The sequence below is a fragment of the Topomyia yanbarensis genome, chromosome 2 (genome assembly GCF_030247195.1).
Source record: "Topomyia yanbarensis strain Yona2022 chromosome 2, ASM3024719v1, whole genome shotgun sequence".
NCBI classification, from domain to species: domain Eukaryota; kingdom Metazoa; phylum Arthropoda; class Insecta; order Diptera; family Culicidae; genus Topomyia; species Topomyia yanbarensis.
In genome coordinates, this window is record NC_080671.1 from 205,424,235 (window position 1) to 205,451,385 (window position 27,151).

The 27,151-nt window shown below is 38.4% G+C and overlaps 1 protein-coding gene across 2 annotated transcripts in view; it reads left to right on the top strand.

Moving 5' to 3' along the window:
• The window catches only part of LOC131682768 (pyruvate dehydrogenase (acetyl-transferring) kinase, mitochondrial), a 215,395-nt gene that overhangs the window by 44,588 nt on the left and 143,656 nt on the right, over window positions 1-27,151 (top strand). For both annotated transcript variants that reach the window (XM_058964488.1, XM_058964489.1), the window contains exons 2-4: window positions 9,892-10,099; window positions 10,195-10,385; window positions 10,475-10,636. In XM_058964488.1, the coding sequence (XP_058820471.1) occupies window positions 9,892-10,099; window positions 10,195-10,385; window positions 10,475-10,636 (561 nt within the window). The remainder of the gene's footprint in view (window positions 1-9,891; window positions 10,100-10,194; window positions 10,386-10,474; window positions 10,637-27,151) is intronic.

Below are 27,151 nucleotides of genomic sequence, written 5' to 3' on the forward strand. Positions count from 1 at the left end.
ATATGTTTAAAACGATCCGACAATTGGAAGCGACAAAAGCTGATGTTGCTTCCGATGCTGGGACAACATGGAAATCTTTCAGCGTAATCAATATATCCCTTGGTAATGTTAGAGAGAAGGAGTAATCCTGAACAAGCTAACGAAGTACGCGGACCGTGAGAACGGCATCTCATGTAATTCGGCTTCCTTATAGGCAGGTCTACAGTGAAATCCATCCAAACGGTTGTGGGAGCTGTGAAGACAGCAGAGATAAGGATATCGTTTTTGCGTGGTGGTTCCCTTAGGCGTGAAGAATGCTTCAATATTACTAGTTGGGAAACAATCGCCCATTCGATGTACAGCATGAGTAACTCTGCAGGATATTATAGAGCTACTTTCAGTACCGAACACTGATCTACGAGACAGACAAGGGGGAATCACAACTACAACTGACGTTCCTCGACTCGACGCTGTGGAACGCAGTGTACGATGGAGTATTGAAGCTGAACCTTCCCAGAGATGTAACGATTTTCGGCTTCACGGATGATGTGGTGTTCCAAGTAATCAGACAATCGCTAGAAGAGGAGACACTCGACACGGAGACGATTGCCCATCATAAAACAGAGTTGGTGATGACTAGCAGCCGAAAGACAGCGCGGTCGGAAAATATATCGTCGACTTGAACCTTTAAAGTCACGACGATTATGTTAAGGGGAAGGCTGTGAGAGCAACCACAGCTTTGCTTGAGGTGCCAGTGTACTGGGCACCACGAACCAGCGGAAATCGCTGGATCGAAGCATGTGAGCAGACTAGTTTCACCGTCAGGGACAAGATCGAGTAGGTCGAGTGAAGCATCAGCGGTGGGTCGTTGAGTTTTCAACGAACCGGAAGCAGCGAACCAGAAGCTACGCTCCATCCGGTATCGCCGAACCGTCCTCGCCAAGTACTGGTTGGCCCTTTGAGTAGGATTTATGGACTATGCGAGTAGATTGCGACAAAACTGGGAGCTAAATGACTCGCGCAACAGGCATCGGTATCGGGAGAACTTTCGACGAGGAATTCAGATGGCTCGCGAAAACAGGAACTAAATGGTTCACAGAAACGGGAGCCAAATGGCTAACGGAAGTTCATGACTGCGATTAGTCGGATATGTGTTCGGAGCTAAACCGCTCTAATGTATCATTTTGTCTTAAGACTGAATCAGCCTCCCCACGATTTAACGCTTCGATGCAGTCTCGTGGAACAAAAGGAAGGAAGAAAAGTGAGGACTGTTAGTAGTGGTTAGGCACAAAAGTGAGTCCCACCTAGGGCCAATGCAGTTTTGAAGCTATTTAACCATACTATAAAACATACAGACATTTTCAGATATCGACGAACTGAATCTAGTGGTATATGACACTCGACACTCCGGGTGTAGCTTAAAAAGTCGAGTTTCAGAGTGATTGCACAGTCTTCCTTATATGAAAAAGGCAAAAAATGAACTGATGATTGCTATACATTTCATAAATCCGTACGACTATCAAATGAATTTATCTGATGTGGCTACCTACTGCGCAACAAGATGGAGAAAAATGCAAAGATTTCGAAGATGTACACGGAACCGAGCCGAATTACTATAATGTACCAAACAAACAAATCTACGAGTCTTCAAGCACAAGCGATAAACCAAAGCTGATGTTTCCACTAGAGTTCGAAAAAGTATAGTATGCACAGGATGTACGTTCGCCAGGATACTGTATACGAAATACGCAATAGAAAAAATATCAGAGAAAACCATATCTGAGATGAATAATTCCATTGACGCACACTTGACCTTTGGATTCATTCCAGAATGTTTTCCAAAAGTCCATAAGTGAAATGTTGCAATCCTGTTTCTGTACATTGTTATCAAGCAGGTTCACCTTTGACCGATTTTAATACCTTGTGTATACAGTCGATCCATGTGCCGCCACAACGGAACGAAAACTATTCAAGCAACCAAAAGTTAATACCTTAATGTACTCTTAAATGTTTACATAAGGTTCTTACAGAACTTTCAAGCTTTTATTGGTAATTTAGAATTTGCACTGTTCGGAAAATTATTTAAAACGAAAACTTTAGCATCCCTTTCCTATGTGAACTTTTGATTGATTCAGTAATGTTTGCTTGAATTTTTCTAGTAAAACAAATAGCTCAACCCCGCTATACGAAATCACCCTGCGGAAACGTCCACCAGAACAATCGAAAGAAAATGTAAAAAGAAAAAAAAATTGTGTTTATTAAAATAAATATTTATTTTTTGTTTGCCCCCCCGCCCCCTTCAGAAAAAAAAAATGTACCTGGCATAATTTTTAAAAAAGATTTGTAATGGCCTTACTAAGTAATGACATTACTAGAATTGCATGGAAGTTCCGTCATTACTCGACTTCACGTTCATTAAAAGTGACATTACTGCTCATTAATGTCATTACTAACGGCCTAAAAAGTCTTGAAGTGCAACTTTTTTGTGCCTCCCTTCACTGGCAAGGAGGTAGGAAAGCGAATTTAACTACAATTCAGATAAAGTTTTATAGGAAGAACGTTTTCAAAATGTTTTTTGATTGCCTTCTCTGCTTCCCTGCACGTGGGACTAAGATGCACACTAAAGAGTTTCTTTATTTCTACTCTTTGGGGTGTGCAGCCATGGAGTAGTATGCACGTATGGGAGCAACACGCATCGGAGTGAAGAAGTTTATTGTGAAAGAGATGAGCGGTGAATCGCACGAAAAGTGCAAAGAGCGTTTTTGCCTTTCTCATATAAAGAAAGGCTATGCAATCACTGTAAAAATCGACTTTTTAACCGAGTGTCATACACCATTCGATTCAGTTCGTCGAGATCGGCAAATGTCTGTGTGTGTGTATGTATGTGTGTGTATGTGTGTGTATGTGTGTGTGTGTCATTTAAACACACAATTTTCTCAGAGATGGCTGAACCAATTTTCGCAAACTAAATTCCAAACTAAAGGTATAACGCTCCCATAAGCTGCTATTGAATTTTTAGTTGATCCGACTTCCGGTTCCGGAGTTACGGGTTGAAGAGTGTGGTCACACAGCAAATTCCCATATAAACTGGTACCACCATGATGTTCAAATGATGTAACATATGATGTAACATTACTCTAGTTTGCGGGTCTGGATCACTAATGATCAATCAAAGCAGCTTTGACCACATTGGCCACCTATGACGGTTCATGACGCCCCCGGGGAACCCGCCAAGTTCCTAAGCTAATATTACACCCATTCCCCAACGAATTCTCTACCGATTTTTACAAACTTGATTTCAAATGAAAGATACAGTGATACCATTGACTGCTGCTGAATTTCATTCGGTTCTGACTCTTGCTACCGGCGTTACAGGGGTGTTAGTAAGCATGCACTGGAATTTCCCATATAAATCGGTACAATCGTAATACCTCAGAGGCTAAAAACTATTGAAATGGTCACCAAATTACTTCTAATCGCAGATCTAGATCACTGATTGCCAATCAAACATTCTTTGAATATATTGTCCACTATCGACGATTCCGGAAGTCCGGAATTCCACAATTAAAGTAATATCGGTTCTTCGGTGATGACTGAACCGATTTTCTCAAACCAAGTCTCAAATGGAAGGCAAAATATGCAGTTGAGTACTGCGTCGCCACCCCTCCCCCCTTGCCTTGCCCTTACACCTCTCTCCTTCATCACTCCCCTCCCCTTGGACCACCCTCACGCCCGCATTTCCTTCATCCACCCCGTATACCGAAATAAGATGAAGGATTTCTGACGCATCCTCCACTCCCACTCTACTAACCCCCATTCCCTCCACTTTCAAACCCATTCCACCAACTTTTCAAAATATAATCACATGAAGATAACATTGAACTCATGCTGATTAAGCTTATTAAATATTATTCTTTTGCCTTTCTCATATAGAAAGGTTAAGCAATTGCTCCAAAAACTGACTTTCTAACCAAGGCCCGGAGGGCCGAGTCTCATATAACATTCGACTCAGTTCGCCGAGATCGCAAAATATCTGTGTGTATGTATGTGTGTATGTATGTATGTATGTATGTATGTATGTATGTATGTATGTATGTATGTATGTATGTATGTATGTATGTATGTATGTATGTATGTATGTGTATGTGCGGATTTGTTAACAAAATGTCCACATCGCTTTCTCGGAGATGGCTGAACCGATTTTTACAAACTAAGATTCAAATGAAAGGTATAATATTCCCATAGGTTGCTATTGAATTTCATTTTCAACCGACATCTTGTTCCGGATTACGAGTTGAAGAGTATGGTTACAAAACAAAATTTGTTGATTTGTCCACATCGGTTTCTCGGAATTTTCTGAACCGATTTGGCAAACTTGATTTTAAATGAAAGGTCCATCAGCTGCTGTTGAATTTTGTGTGGATCCGAGTTCTGGTTCCTGAATTACAGGGTGATACGTACGATCACGCAGCAAATCCCGATTCTAACGAATTCTGCGATGAATGTAAAAAGGTGAATTTTTTCCAAAATGTAAACACAACTGTTGAATTTGTAGATCTAGGTCACCAACAGTCATTCAAAGTCTCTTTGGCCACACTGGCCACCATCGACGGATCCGGAAGCATCCAAATTCAGAATAACGGTTATATTGGTTTCTCGAAAATGGCTAGACCGATGTGATCAACTTAGTCTCAAATGAAAGGTGTTGCGTCCCCGGAAACTGATATTAAATTCCATCTCCATCCGACTTCCGGCTCCGGAGTTACGGGTTGTGGAGTGCGATCACATAGAAAACTCCGATTCAAACCGATACCGCGATGAATGCAAAAAGGTGCTCTTATATATACTTACCATGTGTAATAAGAATGAAAGACATTTCCATAATGTTATATTGTACGAACCAGCTATTAAATCATAGTTTGTAGAAATGAGAAAGGCACAATTGCACCTCTAGGTGGATTAAAACAGGTCTTTATCTTTTAAATCGCTCTGTCGCTCTGGCTCGTGAAGATGGCGAGTTACACTCGTCTATAACGAATCGGATTCGCTGTTTTCAGAAACAGAGATGACAATCTCTTATGGATGGAACCTTCTCTTAAACATACTGTTCAGCCACTAGTTAATGCTCAACTAGATCAACTTAATAAACTGAAACACGTAGTTTTTGAAGAAATCCAATCCACTTGAACCACATCACCAAACACCTAACAGTAGTTTAGATGCATGTAATATCTATTTCTTTATTGCTCTCGCAGGTTGATGGGATTGACAATATTGTAAAAATCATCAAGCCACAATAGATTCAATAGAGTTATCTAAATATAAGAACCTTCGCTCTTTTTAGTTTCTATTTGCACCAAGTTCTACTACTAGAGGTTAATTAGTTCTCATGTTAATAATCCACCAATCATTATGACTACTAAGAATTTTATTTATATAAGAAATCCGCTTCAAGATGTTGATTACAATGCGCCTCGATAGTGGTGTATCGAGGAGGCCGGGAGGGCTGATATGAGCCTTTTTTCTGTTCTATACCTTTCCTCTATTTACCCTTTCATAGTCGACAAACAACCAGTAACAAATAGATAATTGAGAAAGGATGTGCTATTTGTGGTGGTTGGCTATTCAAGTATTGGTGGAGTTTGAAGTACTAATGTATGTCTTTTATGTGATGATCATGAATTCAGCTGTATCTTGTACCTATCTAATCTATTACGGTTCTTATATGTTGTCCTTTATTTTTTCTTTTCGAGTCCTATACTGCCATTCTACACCCGCCTTCAGCTGGGTCAGCAAAGATGGTGATAGTGAACGTCTTAACACTCACACATTCTCAAACGCGGTCTCAAGCGGGAACCTACAAAAATGCCCTCGCGCACGCGATTACGAATCGATCACGTCCGGAAGTCTATCCTTGATCCTAGAAGCCTAGGTCCATGCCTTCAGCTGGACCAATTAAGAAAATACGCTCATACCTATTAGACAACGCGTCTCATGGCGACATGACCGGGAACCCTATCGATATAAGGGATCCCACTCTCTGCCAGAATTCTAACCGCGCACCGAAAATTTAATATCAGACTCACGGTTCGCGTGACCATTCAAGAACACACGTTATAAAATCACGTTAGCGTACCAACGTTAGAGCCCCTCGCGATTTTCCAAGCAACCTACGCCCACGAACTCGCAAACATGATTACACCCCGGTGATAGGGTGAAAATCTCAGCACTCATAAACTTACCAACGCGATCTCAAGCGTCAACCTACAAACTCCCGCGCTTGCGCCATTATGAATCGGGATCGTCCGGAAGTCTCTATCCACGGTACCAACAATTTAGGTCCTTGTTAATTAATAAAAAAAAATAATAAAATTGAAAAATAACTCCCATATCCACTAGACAAAACGTTCCATTGCGACATGCCCGGAAACTCTAGTGATATGGGGTAACTCGCTCCCTGTCAGAATGTGATCCGTACACCGAAAACTAAAGATCAGAACGACGGTCCGCGAATATATGAATGGCCGCAGGGTTTCAAAATGGAATTTATACACGCGAAGTCTCATACACGCGAGCACACGCAACAAACACATCAACATACGAACGCTTAAGCCCTTCGCGGTCATCTACGTACACCTATGCCTGCGATCGCGTAAACTTGATAACACTCCGGCAATTGTGTGAACGTTTTAGTACTTACGTAGTTACAAACGCGGTCTCAAACGCGATCCCGCAAACGCGCGCGATCATGAATCGGTCACATCCGGAAATCTTTAGCCTTCATTCTAGCAATTTAAGTCCATACATTCAGTTGGATCAATCAAAAAAAAATTAAGCTGATATCCACTAGACCACGCGTTCTACGGCGACATGATTGGGAACTCTAATGATATGGAAGAACCCACTTTGTTCTGGAATCTGAACCGTACACAAAAAATTAAGTATCAGATTCACTGTCCGCGCGCTATTATTCTAGAACACACGCGGATATGCGAAAGGCACACGGTTATGAAATAGAATTTATACACGCGAAGTTACATACACGTTAGCACACGCGACATACAAACGCACACGCGATCGAGCACGTTAACGTAAAAATGTTCGAGCCCTTCGCGATTATACACGCGATCCCTGCGCCCGCACATACCTGAACCGTACAATGAATATCACATTCAGAATCACGGTCCGCTACAATTGGCCTAATGCAGTGTTTTAGTGGGTGACATTGCCTGTCTCGTCTGTAAATTGTAGTATTTGATTTTTGATTTCGAGAACCTAGCTCTACAGCTCCAGTAGGACAACTCTTAAAAAAAAAAAAATTACAAGATTTCTTTCCAGAAAAAAAACAAAAATGTTATTTAGAATATGCGTTTAGAGAGCAAGACAATTGCGCTGGTAGGATGATTACTGTTTTTAGAAGCAACAACCATGCCGGCATACACCAAAACCGTCATAACCACGATTCGAATCCGATCCATGTTGAAGAGATTTTTGCCTTATGAAATTCCGCCTTGTGAAAAGTGTGCCCTTTTGAAATTTCGCCCTCCAAAAAGTTTGCCTTTTGAAAAACCGCCTTTTTATTTTTCAGCCTTTTAGATTCGGCCTTATGGTTTTAAGCCTGAACGTTTTAGCACTTATAAATTTACAAACGCGGTCTCAACCATTAACACCCCGCTCACGCAATCATGAATCGGTCAGGTCCGGAAGTCTCGACTCTCAATCCTAGCAGTCTATACTCATGCCTTCAGTTGGACCAATTAAAAATGACGCTCATATTCACTAGACAACACGTTCCGTGGCGACATGATCGGGAACTCTAGTGACCTGGAAGAACTCACTTTCTTCTAGCATCTGAACCGTACACCGGAAATAAAGTATCAGATTCACGCTCCGCGCGCGATCATCCAAGACCACACAGGAATATGCGAAAGGCACACGATTATAAAATCGAATACGCGACATACAAAGGCATACGCGATCGAACACGTTAATGTACGTTAATGTACGCTCGAGTCCTTTGCGATGATACACATCACATTCAGAATCACGGCCCGCTGCAATTGGCCTTAACCTTTAAATGCATGAAACTCATTTTTCTTTGGTACTGATTTTTCGGTATGGATGCAATATTCACCTCTTGTTGAGAGACGCGAAAATTTTGTGCTCTCGTAAAATTTTCCAAAGACTTCAAAGCTTTTTAATTTTATTTGAACTGTGAAATAGTGTCGTAGAATTAAACTGTGAGAAACGATATCGTGAATAAAATCGTCGTGCTAAGATCATTTTTTGGGAAAAAAGAAGAGAAATTTTACGCGGTGAAAATTGGGTTCTGGAAGAAAAGATTATTTGTGGTGGTTTATATTAAACATGCGGAGGAAAAAACATTGGAAGGCGGAAGGCTGCAAATCTGTTTCCGGAAGCGGCTCTAAGCTATTTGGGATACCGATAGCAGCATGTTTGCTCTCGCAAACGTGTTTCGTTGTTGGTGGCAGTAGCAAGAGGAACTCGTGCGGAATAATTGGCTAGTCTGGATCGCAATTTCACCGCCGGTTAGATCGTTTTAATTTATTATTATTGTTCAAATATTCCCACAAAAAATGTTTTCGTTAGACTTTATTTTTTTCGGCTCTCAGAGCTGTTTAGGCGTTTTTGCCTTTTGTCTTTATGTTTAGCAATAACTAACCGTTTTGGCCAATTTTCTCTATCATTATTTCAGAGAGCGAGTAAAGGCGCTATAACCTTGGTTCATCAGCCAGGACAGGGCTAATAACCTCTGCCCCATCCCAGGAACCCGGAACCAAAGGAGTGACATTAACCCTCTTAGCCAAGTCACTCCCAACGATTTATCAAACCCCTATCAAATTGAAACGGTTGTGTACGGTTGTCCACGTTTCTTCCTTATTCAAGGTTCAAAATGATTCGTTGATTAAATTCTTCATTAAATGAATAATTTGATTGCCGTATAATTTTGAATCATCTTCATTTTGTACGCTGCACAGTTGGCCTGCCCGCTTTAATGCTTGTGTCAAACGTTAATAATGACAAGAAAAATTGTGGACGAACGCCTGCAATTTTCCAGGATCCCTACATGTATTGGCTGTGTATGTGTAGACTAGACTAGACTAGAGGATGCAATATTCACCTCTTGTTGAGACTTTATATAACAGAATGCGGTATGTTGCCAAATGGTAACAGTATGCATGTAAGGGTTGAGCAGTGTTTTAGTGAGTGACATTTCCCGTCTCGTCTGCAATGCTAGTGAATAATTCTGACGGGGAGTCCTTTCGAGAACCTAGCTCTACAGCTCCAGTTGGACTCCTCGAAAAAAGAGCATAGACCTCGGCAAATGATTTAAATAAGAAATAGGAGGCAACCAGTTACAAGAACGAATATTTCCTCAACACGGGTTTCTACCTCGTATTTGACCAAGAAAGTTACACAAATTCCTTCTGACGCACGCAAAAACCGTCAAAATAATTTTGATCAAGTTTGATGTATTTAGTGCTCCACTGTGCATCAATTTTGTGTGAACAAATGGATAAGTTAATCTTTAAAATTAAGATAAGTTCCGTTTTTCCCACCTGTCTAAACAGATATCAACAGCCTTTATCAGGTACGCTTTCTATCCAGTTCTCACAAGTTGTAGTATCGACGCAATGTTATTTGCATGTGCCGTCGAGCAGTCGCGTCACCGTAGCGGTTTTTTCTGACTTTGCCAACCTCTAGTTTTTTCTTCTAAGAATACGTCTCTAAATATAATCGTAAAAACGTTTTAGATACCAAGAATATGTTAGTGCGTAGGTTTGTCACTGCTACTGAAAGACGATATATTTAAAACGCACCTCAAACATTGGTTTCATTATTCATAAGCACCGATTGTTCGAAACTATAATCATAATTTTCTCTTCATAGGTCTTAATGCCTGCCCCACAAAATCGTTTATTTTTCTTCGCAAGGAGCTGCCGGTACGACTGGCAAATATCATGAAAGAGATAACATTGCTTCCAGATAGTCTGCTACGGATGCCTTCAGTGGGTTTGGTCAGTGCATGGTATGTGAAAAGTTTCGAAGAAATGCTAGCGTTTGAGAAAACCGATCCCTCTGATGATAACTTGGAAAAGTAAATACCCTAACTGACCTGTGTTGAATATGAATTTTTCATAGTATAACGTGTTTTTCCCTTATCTCACAAATTCATCACCTCCTACATAAAAGATTCTGCAAGTCCTTGTCCAAGATACGTGACCGGCATTCGGACGTTGTACAGACTATGGCCCAAGGAATTCTCGAACTGAAGGAAAGTCGTAACGGTCATATTGAACCATCCACTGAGCTTTCCATGCAGTATTTTCTGGATCGGCTCTACATGTCTCGTGTTAGCATTCGTATGCTAATCAACCAGCACAGTATGTTTTGCATTTGTTGTTTATAAATATGAATATAAATACAATCATCAAGCTTGATCTGTCATTTTATACTTTTTTTCTATTCACAGCAATTCTTTTTGGCGAAATACCTCAATCGGGTAGACACGTGGGATGTATAGACCCTCTTTGCGATCCGCACATGGTTGTACGGGATGCGTATGAGAATGCACGATTTTTATGCGACCAATACTATCTCGCTAGCCCTGAGTTGGAAGTGATAGAACACAACGGTAAGAAAATGTATAAAGAGGTTACGAATATAAACACTACAATAAATCAGCTTCATAGAAAGACTCGCAGTCCACTTCGCATAACATATATGTAACAAAAACACCACAGCAAAATTTTCAGTCGGTGAAGTTTAGATGCAATAGGGTAACCAACTGGTTTTGTACCCCTAGAGTATTTATATAGGCCTAAATGTGTATATGGCCATGTTTTTAAGCAATATGTACATGGGACTGTCACAAAACTACTGCTCTCGAGGAGACACTATCAGAAGGTATCTTATTATTTGACATAAACTTGAAATTAACATTTCAGAATAAAATTTTCTCGTTTTGAGCCCATCTACGCAAATTTAGACTATGCAAAAAATATATTTGTTACTATGTTTTTAATTGCCGCAAGGTTCTACTGTATCGATTTTGTTGGCTATTTTCGGCAAATTTGAGACTAAGAGAAACGAAAGCAATGAAATTGAAAGACGGATAGGTATTCTAGAGCGAATCAGTTATAAACTTAGAACGGAAAACTAGAACTAGGCAGGCTCATATGGGCATGATCGAAAGGAAATGTGAAGAATTTTTTGCCTTCTGCATAGTAGGAGTTGGGCGTTCCACCCAAGTCTACCGCATGGTCTATGGTAGAACATAACTCATCATCATGTTTTACCGCCGACGCCGGCAAAAAATTCTTCACAAATCCTCGCCTAGAACGACCATGCGATCATTCTTCTCCCTTTCTGCTAGCATCAAGCCGTGACGTATGCATTCAATCGATGCTAGCAGAAAGGGAGAAGAATGATCGCATGGTCGTTCTAGGCGAGGATTTGTGAAGAATTTTTTGCCGGCGTCGGCGGTAAAACATGATGATGAGTTATGTTCTACCATAGACCATGCGGTAGACTTGGGTGGAACGCCCAACTCCTACTATGCAGAAGGCAAAAAATTCTTCACATTTCCTTTCGATCATGCCCATATGAGCCTGCCTAGTTCTAGTTTTCCGTTCTAAGTTTATAACTGATTCGCTCTAGAATACCTATCCGTCTTTCAATTTCATTGCTTTCGTTTCTCTTAGTCTCAAATTTGCCGAAAATAGCCAACAAAATCGATACAGTAAAAAATATATTTGTTTCTATTTAGTAACAGTGATGCGAATTTTCATTTTCAAATTCCAATTTTCAGTTGAATCTACCGTAACCAAGATTTAAATTCAAAACCTCCCTGAACGATTCATCTTCAAGTCGGCGGGATTTTCTTGATGCCTTTTTATTCACCAAACAAAGCCGTCATCTACTTTGCAGTGGTCAGTTTAGCTTAAATGTTGACATGTTTAGCATTTTCAAGCATACATGAACAGTGTGAAGTAGGTTCTGGGTAGTTCTGTTTAATAGCCTAGTCAGTAGCCCAGTTAACAGATATTCAGAGCGATAATAAAATTGAAAATGAATGGAAAGTGATTGGGTGACAATAGCTCTTTGAATGAATGATGCAACAAACAACTGAAGTCTTATGAATCATTTACAATAAAATTTTTACAACTCTGATCTTTTATTAATTTGAAGCAAAATAACCCAAAGTGGGCGAATGGAGAACAGTGAGTCTAGTTATGTAAGGTATGCAAACTAGGCTCGATGGAACTATCCAAGTCAGTCTTGGATATCACATACATTTGAACAACATCAGATGTTGCTTCAAGCTGTTCCCAACCTCTATTCGGCAGTTTTCACACCGCCACCCGCATTACGGCTTGGTAAGGCCAAACTGGTGTCCAAGAGGGTCAATCAAGGTTGTCTGACGTATTCTTGATGGTCATATCATTAGCGTTTCTGTATTAAAATCGGCAGACAGCCTTAGTTGATTATAGAATTAGAGAATATGCGTAAAATGATAAAGATAATGTTTCGCTTCATACAGTTGATATCCGAAATAGTAGAACTACTCGAGCGTCTCGTCTCGTATACGAGTTGCGACTGAAATTGAGGATTCGATGAAAGAGATCTCTTCTATGAGACGGTCGACCGAGGGCGTCGAAATGCCGGAAGACATTAGCAGTTTTACAAGAGGGAATGAAACACTTACTACCATTGAAATGAAATCTGTAAGTAGCACTAACAAACAACTAATTTCAGGAACGGTACGAGATGGCGCTGGGTCTGTGGTCTTCGACTGTCATGGTCCATTCTCATTGGTTCGGAAGTCTTCGTGGTTGGTTGGTAGATCTCCAACTTGCAAGTTGATAGATCAATTCGCTTGGATGGAGGACATGTAGATCCTGCTAGTTGTTGACTCTTTTGACCTTGGGTATGAATCTAGTTCAGGAAAGGAGTGCAGAACTGGCACTTAAGAGATAGTTAATTTTTCAATACTTGTTCTTAAGATTATTTAACTCGACCAAGCACACCGGCTCTTAGAAATGATGAGCAGCGCTTTCGGGTCGCACAGTGGATCCACTCCATACAAAAGCTGGACAAAACCTCAAAAGTAAATGAAACTGTCTAAATCTAGCATCTAAGGGTAATTTGGGGTGCTGAATCCGATTCTGATATTCTTGAAATCCTAAATTGAAGACCTGAAGTACTAGGATGGTTCTAAAAGTGTTTTAAAGTAAAAAAATCATTATCAGTATTTTCCTACTAACATACACAGTTTTTATGTATACAATTATTTGATCACTAAGGGTGGTTCCTAATTATTGAGATATTCAATTGGACTGGCTTCGTTTAGTTAAAATGTATTCGCTTTTCAAGTGATATAGCCGATTTGAAAATTAAAAATCCAAAATATTGCCTTTATTTTCATCTATTATTTATTTATTCATTAACTGTCGTTCTCGTCTTGCTTCATAAGCATTTTCACTTCGTTGGGTAAATCATGTTTCTATTGTTGCGTCTTTCGGTAGCTGGAAATTATAGGATCCGATGAAATGTTGAGTGCGTTAAAGGTATCCCTCAAGTTGTCTATCCTAGAACATTTGCGAGTATGATCCTTTCTCAACCATCGTATCTCCTTATTCATGTGCTCCTGTGCATCTTCAGATATTCTGCCTATTGATAAAATAGCTTTCTCGATTATCTCGTGTCCGTGGATCAAGATCTTATGAAGTGTTGTTGGCATATTATATCAATTGTATAACGTTACGTAGAGCTGTGCTGTTTCCAATGCATAATTTTCGACCTTCATTTGATCAATGACCAGACGAAATAGCAATCAATATAATCCTTAATCGTTCTATTAAATTTATGTCTATTCCAGTGATGTCTGCGGAGACAGTTGCGCTCGCGAAAAATTTTCTAGCAGTATTACCATCGTCACTGTTTCCACAATTTGAACGCGGTTTATCTACATGAGTTTTTCATAAAATTTTTGTTGAATTCGCAGCTTTGCTGCTTTGAATTCTTCCACATGTCCATTTTTTAAAATCCATCCTGTATGCTATATGCAGTATGCATTCAAATGTGCGAATCCAGCAATGCAGAGAACTTATACCATACTGCAGCCTGCCCATAATCGCAAGTCCCATGTTACAAAACAAGCAGCGGAGAAAAAGCCGATTCAAATTTTTGATTGGTTTTTCTTTTCTACGAGTGTTTTTTATATTGTAAGTAATATTTCTCAAATCAATGTGATAAAATAATGTCTACCTATGGTAAATGATATAAAACCATGAAAAATATTGACTATATATTGTAGAAAATAGCACGAGACTCTTATGCGGTTACTTTTTGTGATAGTTAAAAAAATAATCGCACGTTAGTCCCATGTCTGAGCATTCTATTAGGAACTCTTACACAAGTTTATTGAGTAATGACATTACTGGTACTGCACGAAAAGCCTGACACGACCATTAAAAGTGACATTACTGCTCAGTAATGACATTACTAACACCTCGTGTAAGGGCCCCTATTGACAGCTGTTCGGTTTGAGTTAACTGTGCAATTATAATTTATTCGAATCAGTTCGCAAAAGTCATGTTGTTATCGCTTTGAAGTAGACAAGTTGAACAGTTCCAGAATGTCTGCCTTGGAATATTTGAAAGCGTACGGTAGTGACGAGAGCTCGCAAGATGAATTTTTTGGATTCGATGCGGTGCAAAACGAAAATGAATATTTTTCTCAAGGTAAAAATTTCTTCAGGGAAGTTTTCGGAGAATGTTTGCCGCATGGAAATATGCAAGGAAATTTAGAAAATGACAGTTGTGGTTTCATGGAGTACGATTCGGATGGTAGTTTTTTTTTGAAAATGAAGCGAATTTGGAAAAAAGAAAGACAGAGTAAATAATAAGGAGAGGACAAAAAAAGAAATAAACAAAAATCTTGTTGTTAGAAAACGAAAATTGGCACATAAAGCAAAACGGATCGATTGCGGATGCCGTAGAGAATGTGGTAATAAAATTTCAAAAGATGATCAAATGAATTTTAATTCACAATTCTGGGAGTTGGACGATACATTTTTTTTTTTTTTTTATTTTGATTATAGAGGTTTTAACCTTAAGGTCATTCGCCTCTTCGGGTTAGAAAAATCTCTTATGAAAAATTTCTAACCCTATGTGCGGGGTCGGGAATCGAACCCAGGTGCGCTGCGTACAAAGCAATCGATTTACCAACTACGCCACACCCACCCCCTTGGACGATACAGATCGGGCAAGCTATATACGGGAAAGAGTTGAGAGAATTTCTGTGAAAAAGCGTCGTTCAATGAAAAGTCGTTTAGAACCAAAAAAACGTAACAGCTACAGCTGTACTTTAATGGTAGGAAATGATGAGGTCATAATCGTGTGTCGAAAGTTTTTTCTCAACACGATTGGCTATGGAGAGCATTGCGGGTAAAGTATTCTTGAATACACTATTAAGTCTTGTTTAACCTTTTCAAATATTTCTCTAGAAACATGTTGTACCGTTGCACTGATGGTGACGTGGAGTTCAAGAGATCTACCTCAAGACGTGGAAAGCATAAACGCGGCACTGCCAAACGTGAAGCTGTGAAAGCTCACATTTTGTCGTATAATCCTACTACATCGCACTACCGGCGAGAACATGCGCCCAACCGTTTGTATCTGAGATCCGATCTTTGCGAGAAACGAATGCACCAAGAGTTTTCAGAAACGTGTAACATGAAGGTCAGCTATGCTTTCTACTGTCGAGTTATGAAAGACATGAACTGCCCATAACAGCATAAGAGTCCCATGTTGAAAAACAGCAAGCCGAGAAAAACGCTGTTCAAGATTGTCCCATCCATTGAGCCAAATGGATGGGACAACCATGTTTTGGTATTTTTTTTGATATTTTCTGAACAAACCCGGTAATCTTATTTGTGCAGCGTGATTCAGTGGGGATACAGAATACAATCCAACGGATAACTCATTTTCGACAAAAATCCACATGGGACTCTTATGCGTTTATGGGCAGTGAACATATCACTAGTTAAACTAGGACATGAGCAATGTGAATGTTGTGTAGCTGCTATCTAACATCGCAAGCAATCCGGTCATCAGGAGCAGTTGATAGAACAAAATTTTTCATGTGCGCTATGTGTAGCATTTACACAACATATACGTGCGGCCGGCGAATCACGATCAGCATATCGGGAGGATGGTGAAATCGTTTCACCGAAAACAGTAGTACTAGCTGTGGACTTAAAGAAGGTTTTAAACATGCTGAGCTGTTATATCATAGTTTAATATTCATGCATTACAGGTCAATCAGATACCTCGATTGGAAGGGCTTAAATCCGTGGTTTTTTTCACAACGACTACTTGCTTTCAACGAGACATTTGCTCCGATTGGAAAGTATTCACAGAATTATCCCGTCATTGCGTGTGTTACGGATGAAGCAATTAGCGGCAAACAATATACTTAGTTGTTTTCATCAAGTCCTATTAAGATTCAAAGATCTGGACAAGGTTACACTGTGGCTGGACAATTGCTCCGCTCAAAATAAAAATTGGAACTTTTTCATTCATCTCACTCTATTGATTAATTCATCTTTAGTCCAGTTGAAAGAAGTTGTTCTTAAATATTTCGAGTCGGGTCATACATTCATGGGTGCTGACAACTTTCACGCAGCAGTTGAAAAAGGCGGGCTTGTTATTACCACACCCGATTTCATGTCTGTCGTCGGTAAAGCCAAAAAAATGTTGAGGTGATCAGTTTGTACCCAAACGACTTTTTTCAAAGCTCAATAACAGCTTCGCAGTACACACTGAATTTATGCAGACCTCGTCCTTACATAGAAGCCATAAAAAAGTCGTCTTGAAAAAAGGAAGCTACGAGTTTGAATACAGCAGCAGCCTTGGTACAACAGCTCCAATGGATCGTTGCAATCTTTTTTCGAAGAAGCAGCAAAAGCTGGTGATTGATAATTTTGATTTAGATAAAAACTTTAAAAAGACGAAAATCACTTTGTGGAATCGATAAGGATCGTAAAACGGCATTGCTGAATACATTACGTCCGCTATTAGACGAGACAAAAGCAGAGTTTTGGACTAACCTTCCAGAATCGAAATAAGATGTAATAATCGAATTACTGTCTCTCACTACTTTTTAAATAAACAAAAATGTGTTGGAATATCTTATTTCCTTTGTTCGTTTTGTTTTTACATATAATTGTTTTTTGTAAAAAAAATATCTCAGCAACATTTTGTTGTGCATGTAAAATGGGACTGTTTTGCGGTTATTTTCAACATGGGACCAACTTACTTGTGATTTTTTTAATATTTTTTTCAGAACAATTCTCTTCTCTTGTATGTTTTTTTTCTGAAACTAGATGTAAAAATGTATGGCTTCCAAAGAATATCTCAAAAACGAACGAAAGTCACATGGGACTGACTTGCGATTATGGGCAGTGCAGCCATTCAACTTTAATTTCTCTATTTTTCATGCTAGCTATGTCATTTAATGACACTGAGGTTGCTCCACAAAGGTAGCACCTTTGTGCAGAAGCCGTATTCGTTATCAATCACTAGCCAGTAAATATACAAATTCTACTAAGTTTTTAATGGCAGCTCTCATTCGTTCGTGTTCTTCCCGATTCAAATCTGCGGTTTCCTTTTTAAAATGGAGAGAAATTGGCCTACAATAGCGGGTCGACGACGGTCTTGGGTTGTCCCATATTACAACATTTCCAGTGGCGAATCTTAGTGGTACAACGGATGTTAGGAATACATGACTATCAGATGAATCGGTACCATGCATGTTGTGTCGAGAAGCGCCTGAAGCTCAACTTGAATGCATACTTCGGATGATAGAATGGATTTTTCAGGTGGGTAGTAAAGACATTTTTCGGCTTGAATGCGTTTGTACGAGGGGTAGACCGATTTTATCGGTTCTCTAACTCGTAGCTTCGTTTCGTCAATTTGGCGTCCATGAAAATTGCCAATGCCTTCTCACTTGATAAAGCAGCAGGGCAATCATCACAGGTTTTCAAACTACTATTTCCTTCGGCTCTTAGGTTCATTTTAGCAGCGTAAATCAGCTCACCTGAGCATTTGCTCCTGCGCAGAGGTTCGGTCTTGCGATGTTTGCTCCGGGCACTACTCTGCCTATAATCGGAAGTCAGTCCCATGTGGATATGGAATGCCATAGAACATGGGACTGATATGCGATTATGGGCAGTACTGTTATCGAATATTTTTACTGATTGGTCTCCTTTATCTGGCATATCAGATGCACATGAAGGTCCGGCGAAAACCACGAACTCTTCGAGCCAATCGTAATTGTTCCGCTTAAATCTATCCGGCTTGCGTTGACTTTTCTGCCAGCGACGTTCGAATTCGATCCAGAATATCTTCACAACACTTTCGTAATCGCTACTGCCATCAACGTGATCGAGAATGTACTTCCCGATATATGTAGTTCCGCTTATGTACTGTATCCGAAATTGAATAAGTAGCATTCAAAATATCTTCTTTTCAAGAAAATTTCTATAAAAAAAAACAAAATTTTAAACAAACCATCCATTTCTTTTTGAACCAGGAACTCACCATCTGGTTTGGAAACCATTATGACAAATAATAAAGATTTCAAAACCGGACACATAAGTGAAAATGGTTCTCACTATTACAAGTTCCGCACTTAGCGTTTGCGTGGTATCGAAAAAGGAAACTAATCGGGCTGACCGGAGCACTCCACACACTTGTGCGTTTAGCTCGGGTTTGTCACAAGTGAATGGCAGGTAGACAGCGAAAAGAGACCATTTATGAAAAGAGATAAATATAGTTACGAGCCATGCTAGTATCGTTTCTATTTATTTGCTCTAATTAATGACAACTAGGTTTTACATCAACGGACATAACCCCATAAAATAAGCTGGATGAACCTCGTTTGACAATTCTCGGTGGTTTGTTTACATGGGAGCTACGTGAGTTCGAATGTGATAGATGAGCACGCGTTGCACTCGAACTCACGCAACTGGCAAAGTAAACAAACCACCGAGAATTGTCAAACATGAACTTCATTCATCATGAGTTCATTCGTGTCGTCATCTTGTAGAACTCAACTGTAAAGATGGGGAAACACAAGCATTTGGTGTAGTTTCATTTTCATCACAGAGATCAACACAAAAGCCAGAATGTGCAGGCAGTGTTAGAAAATCAAAGTTAGCCGGCAAAATAAATCGAGAAAAGTTTAATGTAAAAACCTGTTTTAATCCACCTAGTGGTGCAATTTTGCCTTTCTCAATCATGAACACGAGAATGATTGCGTTGTTTATTTTCATTAACCCATTGTAACCCAGGGGTTTCAAAAAGTGAGCCAAATGCAATGATATCTTCAATTCCATTAAAAATGTATCAAAGATTATGGGAAAAATAAAATCACCGCTTAAAATGGTTTGAGAATGAAAATATCTCGTGCAAAAAAATTCGTACGCTTCAATAAAAACAACAAATTTTAAGTTGTTTGACATATTTCTTCGGATTTTCTAATAAACAACATTTCTTTTACACCTGTAGGAACGTTTTGTCACATAATGGAATTATTAGCACGAATTCCAACAATACAATTCAATTAAATGTATTGCTTACTTTTCAGCCGCCATTTGCCCCAACTATACACGGTTCAAAAATGTAAACAAAATTATAAAAAATGGCAGTTATCTTGTTTCACAATGAAATATGAGGTGCAATGATCCCATTAGTGCAATAATAAAGCAGTTAGATGTCAAAATGCTGCAGTAAATACGCGTTAAACGATGGATTTTTCTGCGTATGAAATTTCATACGCTAGGATATAATGGGTTAAAAGCATTCAAATGCATATATTATATTTTATTATTATACATAACATGACAAATATACAAGAAAAATCTTTATTCGAGTTCTAAAATTTTGCAAAAGAAAAAACAGCCACGGTAATATTGAACTGAAAAACCGATTTAATCCACCTAGCAGTGAAATGAGACATTTCTTACACATTTCACTATTGGATTAGTTTGCAGAACTCACGAGAAGTAGGCACCCAACTAGAGGTGGGATGAAAACAGTTTCTAGTCTTGCACGAATAAAATCTCGAATGAACTGAATAAATTATAAAAATCAACAAAACGACCGAAATAAAAAAGTAAAGCAAAAAATGAAATAATAGGTTTTTAAATTCATAAAATGAGTAGAAAAATTAATGTAAATCAAAATTATCAAAGACACGAATCAAATTAGATCTGGTTATTAAAAAAAATTAAGATTATATTTAGAAATAGTTATAAGATTAATAGAATAAATTGACTCATACTAACAAATTGAATGAAATAAAACGAATGACTGAACTGCATAAAATTAAAGATATGAATCAAATGAATCAAATGAATCAAATGAATCAAATAAATCAAATAAATCAAATGAATCAACTGAATCATATGAATTAAATGAATCAAATGAATCAAATGAATCAAATGAATCAAATGAATCCAATGAATCCAATGAATCAAATGAATCAAATGAATTAAAAGAATCAAATTGATTTAATTCATCCAGTGAATACAATGAATCAAATTAATGAAATGGATAAAATGAATAAAAAGGATGGATGAACAAAATGAATATAGTAAAAAATAAATGAAATGCCTAAATAAAACAATCGAATCAAATAAACAAAATTAACTGAAGCGATAAAATGAATAAAAAGAAGAAAATAAGCAGAATAAAATGCATTGATTAAAATGAAAAATTAAACAATGTTAAAGGTTATAAATTAATATAAAGAAATAAATTGAATCAAATAAATTATTTGGATGAAATGATTAAAACTGAAAAAGTAGTCAGATTATTAAATTGAAGAAACTGAACAAAATGAATAAAATAAGTTAAATGAATCAGAGTGAGTGAATCCAAAGAATGAAACGAATAAAATAAGTAAAATGAACGCAGATGAACAAAACGAATAAAAAGATGCTGAATGAAATAATTACAATGAATCAAATGAATATATTTGAAGCTAAAAACATTTTTGAATAAAGAAAATGAATAAACCGGATTGTACGAATATGAGAACCATTGCATCGGAATGTTTTGAAATGTTTTTGAAAATCCCATCTTCTGAGAAAAGGCTAATAAATATGCAATGGGCTTTCTAGGGCTTTTGGAAGCTTTTTTTTTGGTTTTATTCTTTTTGTTTTCATGCTTCTTTACTTGACGGCGTCGTTTTAAGATTATCTGGTGTTTCTACTTTATTGTTGGACCTTAATTAGTTATCAGGAACCTGGAACGTTCAATTTGCTTTGGAATTCGGAGGTTTACTTTTTGGTCACATATTCCCGAAAAAAAGATTTATGTACAGAATAGAATTTACTGGTCCAGTATTTTAACGCGCAGTTGAATATAGTAAAGTGAGACAAGGTCACATGTGCTTTCAAGCCCCTTGAACGACAGGGAGATTGCGATTCGTGAATGAGACAGGTAGATATTTCAAAGTTTTTATTTGCATTGAAGTAAATAGTGTGGAATGTCTAGGCCAGAGTCGAAAAATGTTTTTTTCATTTGCCAAAATCAGGCGAAAATGACGAAAGAATGAAGCTTCTTTCCATACCATTAGCACTTTGCGAAATCGAAAATGAGACAACAGGCTAAAACAAAGCAAGCATGTAGCAGAGCGTTTTCATTATTCTCTCCACACGCTCGCTTTCGCTTTGAGATTCAGAATGATATTGGTACATTCGATATTGAACTTACTGCTGGGGAAACGAACATACACTAGCAATGATATTTATTTGTCGATGCTCGATTCTGTAGATTTGCGAGCTAATTATGGTATTGTAAGACGGAAGCCTGATCGGTGTGCATATTTCTTGTTTTAACTATGTTCTAGTTGCATTATTAGATGCACATTGCATTAATTTCATTTAATGAATGAAAATCGCAAATTACTGACCATGCATCAAAACGAAATAGCAACTTCGGATTGTCATAGGAAAACGAAAGTCGCTGCTGCTGCTACTCGTTTTCATAGAATCGAGAGAGGAGGGAACATCGCCTTAATTGTTTTATTTTTTCATGCAGTTAGCGACGAAAGAGGCAGGGAAAGGACGAGAATGAATTCTCTGAATTTCGTCGTTCATTGAATAGGTATGAGAATTTTAGGCTCTGGTCTAGGCTATGTCGATAGCATAAAAACCGTGCATTCAGTTGATTGCAATGCAGTTTCTTTCCATTCATCCTTATAGCTTTCATATTGATTCGTTCGGAATTCTCGTGCAGGAAATATGGATAAATAAGTCCTATACAGACCAAAGAAATGGTTCAAACTACTCAGTATATCCAGATATGGACGACGATAAGTTAGAAGACACATTGTTGTTGCATCCCCCATCGAGAGTGGGTACTTTGGGAGACTTCTTTTCCTGGATCTAATTTGTGGATATTTTTGGTCTTTGATCCGTTATTTTTCATGAAAGTTCGTACCGTTCGTACCGTCTTCCATCTGCACGCCACCATAGATGGTACGCAAAACCTTTCGTTCGAAAACTCCAAGGGCGCGTTGGACCTCCACGAGCATAGTCCAGGTCTCGTGGCCGTAGAGGACTACCGATCTAATCAGCGTCTTGTAGATAATCAACTTCGTGCGCCGGCGAATTTTGTTCGACCGGAGCGTCCTCCGGAGTCCAAAGTAGGCATGATTTCCCGCCAAGATCCGTCTCTGAATTTCACTGTTGTTATCATTGTCGTCGGTTACCAGTGAGCCCAAATACATGAATTCGTCGACCATCTCGATTTCGTCACCGTCAATCCGAACTCGGGTGGGACAAGGTTCACATTGTCGTCTCTAGAACCTCTTCATGTATTTTGTCTTCGAAACGTTTACTTAATTATAGTGTAGATATAGGCTTTGAATACAATTGAATTAAAGTTGAGTTGATGTAGCAGCAGACAAAAAATAGTTTTGTGTTCTCAAACCTTCGCAATTACAATTAATAAATATTTCAAATTGGCAGAAGATCTTATGACACAACTTAGAAATAAACACAGAAATAGCTAGATAGATGTGATAGAAGAGAGAAAGAGAAAGAGAGAGAGAGAGAGAGAGAGAGAGAGAGAGAGAGAGAGAGAGAGAGAGAGAGAGAGAGAGAGAGAGAGGGAGAGAAGGGGGGGGGGGAGGGGGTTTGAAGAATGGCAAATGATGGTTAATGCAGTGACATTATTTTTATAGTTATATTATTATGATATATTGATTTCTTACATTCTTATCATAAATAATGTAAGTAGTAATTTTTGCGCCATAACCAGTATAACCTAAATCTTGCAAAAGAGTTAAATTTTCGCTAGATTTTTGGGCTTCAAACATACAGTTGCTTTCGGTGACGCCACGAGTATAATTATATGAGAAAACTTTAATCTCACTACAAGGTGAATTACTTTTTGATCTGTGTATTGATATACCATCCAACATTTACCTCATGATTGAACGCAACGCCTAATCCAAGGCATAAATACTAGAACTCACTGTTTCTTTATCAACACATTATTTTGTCTTGGAAGTGAACTTATATATTGATTTTTGAGAAATAGTTAATTTATTATAAAGGTAATTCACAAAATGTTCTCAACATCGAATTCCTTGAATCACGTAGATGTGTTTTCATACCCCGATATTCAAAATCGGTTTAGTTTTGCCCCCAAAACACCAGTAAAGCAATACTCTGTATGAAACAATCTCATTTTTAGGTAGTAGAAATTGGTAAGCGAGGACTAAAAATACAAAATGTTTAATATCTCCGCCGCTCGTACACGGATTTTGACAATCTATAGCTTGTTAGAAAGGGATTTTTACAAGATTTCAATTTATGTGCAGTTTGTGAGACAATATTGTACTGTTCGAAAGTTATTTGCGAAAAACCTGCTGTGTTTTGACAATATCCCCCATATCTCAGAAAGTAAACAACATATCGAAAATCAAAAATAATAGTGTCAAATGGCAACGTTATGCATTTGATTTAAAACTAGTTTCATTAAGATCGGTTCAGCCATTGCTGAGATAATTACATGACATTTTGTACATACATACATACACACATACACACACACATACAGACAATGTCTCAATTTGTCGAGCTGAGTCGATTGGTATATGAGACTCGGGCCTCCGGGCCTCGGAAAAAGTTATCAAAGTTTGAGCGAATCCTATACATTTCTTTTGTAAGAAATGTTTTTCTTTTTAAGGTGCGAAATCGGCAAAGTCCCAAAAAGTCGGTTTTCATAATTTTTTTTTTCGTGATAACATAAAATCTCGACGTTTCATGCATTTTAAAGATGTTTGGCATCAAAAATACGAATTCGATTTCCGAAATTTCATGGGGTCTCCCCCTTGAAAAAAATTTTGAGTTCCGGCTTATATGGGAATTTCATACGTGACCGGACGGTTCAATCTGTATTTCCGGAACCATATAAGCGATCCGTGCGAAATTTTACAGACATCTGTGGGGATAATATAGCTATCATTTGGGGCTAAGTTTGTGAAAATCGGCCCAACCATTTCCGAGAAACTGATATGAGTTTGCTAATTTTGAAAGATGGCCGCTTGTCCCGGGCACTTCCGGAACCGTCTATGGTGGTCAATGTAGTCAACGAAAGTTCGTTTGGTCGTCGGTGACCTAGAACTGCAAATTCAAGTTGTTTGAGAGACATTTTAGCGAAATTTTTACCTTTTTTGCTTTCATCGGAGTATCGGTTTGAATCACAATTTGCTATGTGATCGCACGCCACAACCCGTAACTCCGGAACCGGAAGTCGGTTGGGGATAAAATTTAATAGCCATTTACGGGGACGCAACATCTTTCATTTGAGACTAAATTTGGTTGATTCGGTCTAGCCATCTCCGAGAAACCGATGTGACTGTCTTTCTGAATTTGGATGTTCCGGACTTCCGGAACCGAATATGGTGGCCAATGTGACCAAAAAGACTTTGTATGGCTGTTAATGACCTAGTACTATAAATCGAAAGAAGTCGGATCCATTAGAAATTCAATAGCAACCTATGGGAACGTTGCACTTTTCATTTGGGACTAAGTTTGTGAAAATTTTGAGTTCCGGCTTATATGGGAATTTCATGTGTAACCGGACGATTTAGTCTATATTTCCGGTCCCATATAAGCGATCCGTACGAAATTTTAAAGACATCTCTGGGGATATTATAGCTATCATTTGGGACTAAGTTTGTGAAAATCGGCCCAACCATTTCCGGGAAACTGATGTGAGTTCGTAAATTTTGAAAGATGGCCGCTTTTCCCGGGCACTTCCGGAACCGTTTATGGTGGTCATTGTAGTCAACAAAAGTTTGGTTGGCCGTCGGTGACCTAGAACAGCAAATTCAAGTTGTTTGAGAGACATTTTAGCGAAATTTTTACCTTTCTTGCTTTCATCGGAGTATCGGTTTGAATCACAATTTGCTATGTGATCGCACGCCACAACCTGTAACTCCGGAACCGGAAGTAGGATCGGAATGAAATTAAATAGCCATTTACGGGGACGCAATATCTTTCATTTGAGACCAAGTTTAGTTGAATCGGTCTAGTCATCTCCGAGAAACCGATGTGACTGTTATTCTGAATTTGGATGCTTCCGCCGGGGCTTCCGGAACCGATGATGGTGGCCAATGTGGCCAAAGAGACTTTGAATGGATGTTAGTGACCTAATACTACAAATCGAAGCAGTTGTGGTCAAATTTCACCTTTATACATTCATTGCAGAATTTATTAAAATCGACATTTTCTGCGTGTTCGTACTCATCACCCTGTAATTTCGGAACCGGAAGTCGGATCCATTAGAAATTCAATAGCGGCCTATGGGAACGTTACACCTTTCATTTGAGACTAAGTTTGTCAAAATCGGTTCAGCCATCTCTGAGAAAAATGAGTGAAATTTTTGGTCACACACACACAGACGCACATACACACACACTTACATACACACGCACAGACATTTGCCGAACTCGACGAACTGAATCGAATGGTATATGTCACTCGGCCCTCCGGGCCTCCGTTAAAAAGTCGGTTTTCAGAGCAATTGCAATACCTTTCTATTGAGAAAGGCAAAAATACCGTACGTCTCCATAAAAATACTTTATCCAGACAAATCCAAATTTTGGTTATTGGCGCAAAACGGCGCAAGATAACACTGATTTTCATAAACTAGATGAAATTCTACATCAGATGCATTAGATGCGGTTGAATGATCCATAAAAAAGGGTGATTTGATCCATAGATTATGTAAAATTGAACCAGTTCGCAAAAGAGCACTAAAATAGTAATAAAAGAGCAATTAAAATCAACCAATGTCCCATGAAAATATTGGAAATGTTCCATAAAATAATACATTTTGCGCCATAAATTAACTGCTATTCCTACTAATAATAAATTTAATTACATTTGGTTGTAATGTCCAACTACAACAAACAATGCATACATGCAATACATATAACTACAACAAACAATGCATACATTATAGTTAAACTTAAGCTTCCGTATCCCATTAGTCAGGTAACTGAACTTAGCTAACCTGAAATCATTATGGCAACTTTTTAAACGGCAGGGTATACCCTCTGTGAAGTTGGCCGTAAAATTCGCGGAAATTCGATAAACTAAATTTTAGTCGTTTGGTGGTGATTGGTAGTTGATTTTTAACGTTTGGTGGCCAGCGAGTAGTTAATAAAAAAAATATTAAAAAATGAACGTGAAGTTGGCCGGAAAAAAATGAAACATCATTATTTCACTACAAAATCTATTCATCGATCGATAGGAAATCGTTTGGTGGTCGCGAATACAGGCCATATTCGATTATCCGTAGTCTCGATTATCCGTAAACTCGATTATCCGTAACTCGATTATCCGTAGAAAATGATTCGATTATCCGTAGTCCGAAGAAATTGATTCAATTTTCCGCATATTATGTTTTCTAAAGCTACATTACACGTCTATTATTGTAATTTATACCAACTACAGCTTCTGAAAGAAAAAATATTTTCTAAAAAATTATGAAATCATTCATAGAAATACAAAAGTTTTACGTAATTAGCATATAATTTTGAATTCGATGCGATGACT